General features: G+C 40.6%; 1 protein-coding gene across 1 annotated transcript in view; it reads right to left on the bottom strand.

The window, feature by feature from the left end:
• Positions 1 to 1,572, bottom strand: part of LOC132165954 (cytochrome P450 71AU50-like) — a 3,233-nt gene extending 1,661 nt beyond the window's left edge. The window contains exons 1-2 of the mRNA XM_059576670.1: positions 525 to 1,572; positions 1 to 447 (exon numbers count right to left, since the gene is read on the bottom strand). Of these exons, the coding sequence (XP_059432653.1) occupies positions 1 to 447; positions 525 to 1,418 (1,341 nt within the window). The 5' untranslated portion in view covers positions 1,419 to 1,572. The remainder of the gene's footprint in view (positions 448 to 524) is intronic.
• Positions 1,573 to 4,752: the final 3,180 nt, after the last annotated feature.

Raw genomic sequence — 4,752 nt, 5'->3', positions numbered from 1 at the left:
CAATTGCATCCCCGGGCACGCTCTTCTGCCGGAGCCAAATGGGATAAGTTGGAAGTCCTGTCCCCGGACGTCTATATTACTTCCGACAAACCTTTCTGGGAAGAACTTCTCTGCATCACTCCAAACACTTGGGTCTCGCCCAATTGCCCATACGTTTATCATCACTCTGGATTTTCGGGGTATGTGGAAACCGTTGATCGTGCAATCCTCCGTGGCCTCGTGAGGTAGCAACAACGGTGCTACTGGATGTAGCCTGAAGGTTTCCTTCAAGACCATGTCCAAGTACTCCAAGCTATCCAAGTCTGATTCTTCTACCATCCGCTCCAACCCCACCACATCTTCCAACTCCTTTTGAACTTTCTTCATTACCCGAGGATGCTTCATTAGTTCTGAGAGTGCCCACTCGATTGCCGTTGCTGAAGTGTCCATTGATCCTGCAAGCATGTCCTGCAACAAAATGACTGTCAGCAAAATTACTACTCTGTTTGAAACAATACATGCATGCCAATTGTATGAATAATTACCAGCATGATGGCTTTGATATTGGAGCGTTCAATACGGTACTCAGATTCTTGAGATCCCATGAACCTCAACATGACATCAACGAAGTCCTTGGTCTTATTTTCGTCCTTGGATTGGACATGCTCATCGATGATCTTCTCCCAAAAGTCATCATAGATCTTACTTATAGCCTTCATCCGTCGTGTCAGCCCCTGCAGGTCAAGCGCTCCAATGTAAGGAATATAATCACCAATATTGGGAGTTGCTAATAGTTGCATGCCTTCTTGGATTGCACCCTTGAATCCCCTCTCACCAAGATCCTTGTCCATGTACTTCTTCCCAAACACCATACGGCAACTCATATCTGCGCTGAGAGATGAAACCTTGGCACTCAGATCAACAGAAGCACAATCACGAGCAGCCTCTTGAATAAACTTTATCAGAAGGCCGAGCTCTTGTTTTCTCATGGGTTTGAAAGAATTGATTTTATGACTGCTAAGCAATTCGAGGGTGCACATCTTCCGCATGTTGCGCCAATAAGAGCCGTATGGAGAAAAACCCAAGTTCTTTTGCTCATACGTGATGTGCTTTGCGGCCTCAAGATCCGGTCTACTAGCAAACACCGAGTCATGTGCTTTAAGAAACTGCTCAGCAACCTGAGGCGACGAGACAACAATGGCAGGCACCAAGCCTAGACGCAAGTAGATGATAGGGCCATGTTTTTGGGCTAGTCGATGCAGATCGCGATGAGGTAATTCCCCCAACAAATGAAGGCTCCCAAATATAGGGAACCCTCTTGGACCCGGAGGTAGTTTCTTCTTGTTGCTGCTGCTTTTCCATGCCCATTCTAGCAGGAGATAAGCAATTAGCATCACCAGTACTGCGGCTATGGTCCATGTCCAAGCCATGGTGGGCATTAAGGCTGAGCTCTCTGGTGTCTAGCAGGCAGGCTCTGCTGAGTATTTATCCATGACATGGAAATTGCAGACGAAAGCACGTGCCAACTGTCGCTAGATTCAACGTCTTTAGGAGGCTGCTAAATGGATGGGAAGTGATTGAGAACACACAGAATTTTTTTTTTTTTTTTTTTTTGAATATTTTAATGCAAAAAAAAAAAAAAAAAAAAAAAAATTTGCCCGCGTGCAATTTTACTTCACCCTAAATGGATTGGCAAAAATCCAAAGGCGGCTTAAAATATTCTCGATAGAGGAGTTAAATTGTACTTTATCTAAAATGGCTAAAAATGCTACATGTAGCGGCACTTTTTTCTTGAGCCATTTCATTTTTTTATTGTTTCTTTCTCATGTTTTTTCTTTTCCCAAAATTTTCTCCCATTATTTCTCTTCCACATTTCTCTTTTTTCAAAATTTTCTCTTACTATTTCTCTGTCTACATTTATTTTTTGCCAAAAACTGAAAAATATGATATTTAGGAAAAATACAATCATTACAAAAAAAAAAAAAAAGTACAAAATTTTCCTTCAAACTGGGTTAGAAGAATTTTCTTCAACCTAGTCTATAAAAGTGACATGTGTCCATTTTTTTAATAACATATGAGATGCATATGAGTTTTTAATAAAATATATTCCAACTTTGTCCTTACTATTAAAAAGACATGTGCATCTTACATGTTCAAGGGACACATGTCACTTTTATAGACTAGGTTGAAGGAAATTTCTCCAACCCAGTTTGAAGGAAAACTTTGTCATAAAAAAATAAAAAAATAAAAAATATTTAAATGATATAGATACAAATATAACTAATCGAATCTAGGAGGCATTTAAAAATTCATTGACCAAAGAACTAATGGTATAAAGGATGATCACACTGTTATTAGTGTGGTCATCACCACACCAGATCATGTAGATTTTACAAGAAAGTAAAATTACTTCCTGTGGAGGTAGCAGGTCAAGAGTGGTAACTCTTGACCGAGAGTTGTATTGGGACTCTATAGAGTCCCATGAGAATGCAGATTTATTATTCTATTTTTCACGTGAAATCTTTGTTTAAGTTTTCTCTTGGTTTTTCTGCATTCTAAACACTCTTATTCTCCACCGGATTTCCACCCTAACGGGAGAAATCTTTTCTGAAGAATTTACAAAGATCCTATATTTAGGAATCCTACAGTGGTATCAGAGCACAGTAATATGGAAGAACAAGAGAAGATTAAAGAACCAAAAGAAACAATTGAAGATCCTCAACAACTTTTGTCTGACATTTATCAGACAATTCACAGACAAGTCATCGGTTTAGCCTCTTCTGTGGCTTTCTAAAATTTGCATCAATCATTGCAAAAGCCAGAGGAAAAACCCCTTATAATCACAGTCGGTGGATTACATTATACAAGTAATATTGGTGCTTTAAGGACAACGTATTTTTTAGAACAAAAATATTGGAAGAAATTTCTCAATCTTCCTTTACATGATTCTGAGAAAATTTTTCCCCAAAAAATTACTCCTGAAGTTTCTGATAATGCCTCTCCATCTGTGAATTTTGCTTTGGGAAACTGTGAGAAAAAAGAAGAAAATTCATGTGTGTCTTCATCTGATGATTTCTTCACATATCTTGCTCCGTGGGAAGAAGAAGATCCAGAAGAAGACCCAGAAGAAAATCCAGAAGCCAAAAACTCAAAACACCAAGCAGAGGAAGAAAATTCGAAAAAGGGAGGATATCTGGAGGAAGAAGACGACGGATTGAGGAAAATTGTAAATTCCCCAACCTCAGATGACGCCGTTTCACAAACTGAGGAAGCCCCTGCATCAAACGACGTCGTCCAGCAGCCTCAGGTAACCCCTTTCAGTTTCTTTTCAAACGACGCCATTCTGGATAACCAGAACGACGCCGTTTCGCGTCTCCTCAAACAGGCGCCTTTCAGCGCCTGTTATCAAGACGACGCTGTTCTAGAAAATAGGAACGTCGCTGTTTCAGAACCGGATCGGGTCAACCGACCCGCTCCACGTCTTTTGGAGCACGCCCGAAAGACTGCACTCGACCCACTTCGCGCAACCGTTTCGCTCTGGCCCAAAGTGGAAATACATGGTTCGAAAGTCCTTGTTGCGAGCCCAAGCCCAGATCAAGAAAAACGAGAAACCTGTGAACACTGATGCCCGACTCGATGTGACCTGACCCCCTGAATCTCGACTCGTTGCGTCACAATTCGACCCACTGAAGCCCAACCCGCCTATCCGCCCATATCCAAAATCCGACTTGGGATTTAACCCGCGTTTCAACCCGCGGTTCAGGCAATCTGGTTTCAGCAGACCCGATTCAGGTAACCCGGTTTCAGCAGACCCCCCCGGTTTAGGGGAATTTCAGCAATTTCAACCATTCTGGCTCGTTTCGGCCCCGATTTCGTCCATTCAAAAATTATTGGAAAGCTGATTCGAAGGGCTACAATTCTACAGGTTCTATTTATAATAATTTTAATAATTTTCAGCATAATAATCCTAGAAATAATTGGGAAAAAGGTGAGACTTCTAATCAAAGCCATCGAAGTTTGCATCGGAGGTTTATCCGACACTGCTGGTTGGCTCCAAGTCAACACAAGGAGGTTGCATTCACTGTTCCAGATTTGGCTACAGAGGAGATCTCATCTGATAGGCGCCTAAGGGGTCCACATCCTTTACATATTGTTAGGACCATTGAGCAGAACCCCAGGGTCCCGTGGCCTACTGGCATGCACCGCTACACTCCTCCGAGGACGGGTGAACGGGTCAGTCCACCAAATCCATCTCTTGACTATTATAGGGGACATCTAAACAAATATAAGGCGTGTCTGACTCATCTTGAAGATTATTGAGCTGAAGTTGTTATTATTATTTATTGTTCTTATTTTTAATTTTACAGACAATACTAGTTTGTAATAATAATTAGAATCACAGACAAATTATTTAGCTTGTAATAATTAGTATAGTTATTCAGACAATTGTAAAAATTGTATTGAAAAATAATAAATATTATTATCATTATTATTGTGTTATTAAATTTACTTTCTAACAATGGCTATTAAAAGTAGCATTGATTCCTCTAGACTGGAGAGTCTTAATGGAATGGATTTTAGAATGTAGAAATGAGACATAACTTATGTACTCACACATGACAAAACACAGTATACCCTTACATCTATGAAGCCCGATCCAGCTTACCTAAATGACAGCGAAGCCAAACAGAAGCATGAGAAATGGATAGAAGCCGACTTAATGGCGAGAGCAACCCTTCTCCACACCATGAAAGATAATATCATTCTTCTATT

This window comes from Corylus avellana, chromosome ca11 (assembly GCF_901000735.1).
Source record: "Corylus avellana chromosome ca11, CavTom2PMs-1.0".
NCBI classification, from domain to species: Eukaryota; Viridiplantae; Streptophyta; class Magnoliopsida; order Fagales; family Betulaceae; genus Corylus; species Corylus avellana.
The sequence above is the reverse complement of the archived record's forward strand: the minus strand, read 5'-3'. Positions and strand labels throughout refer to the sequence as shown.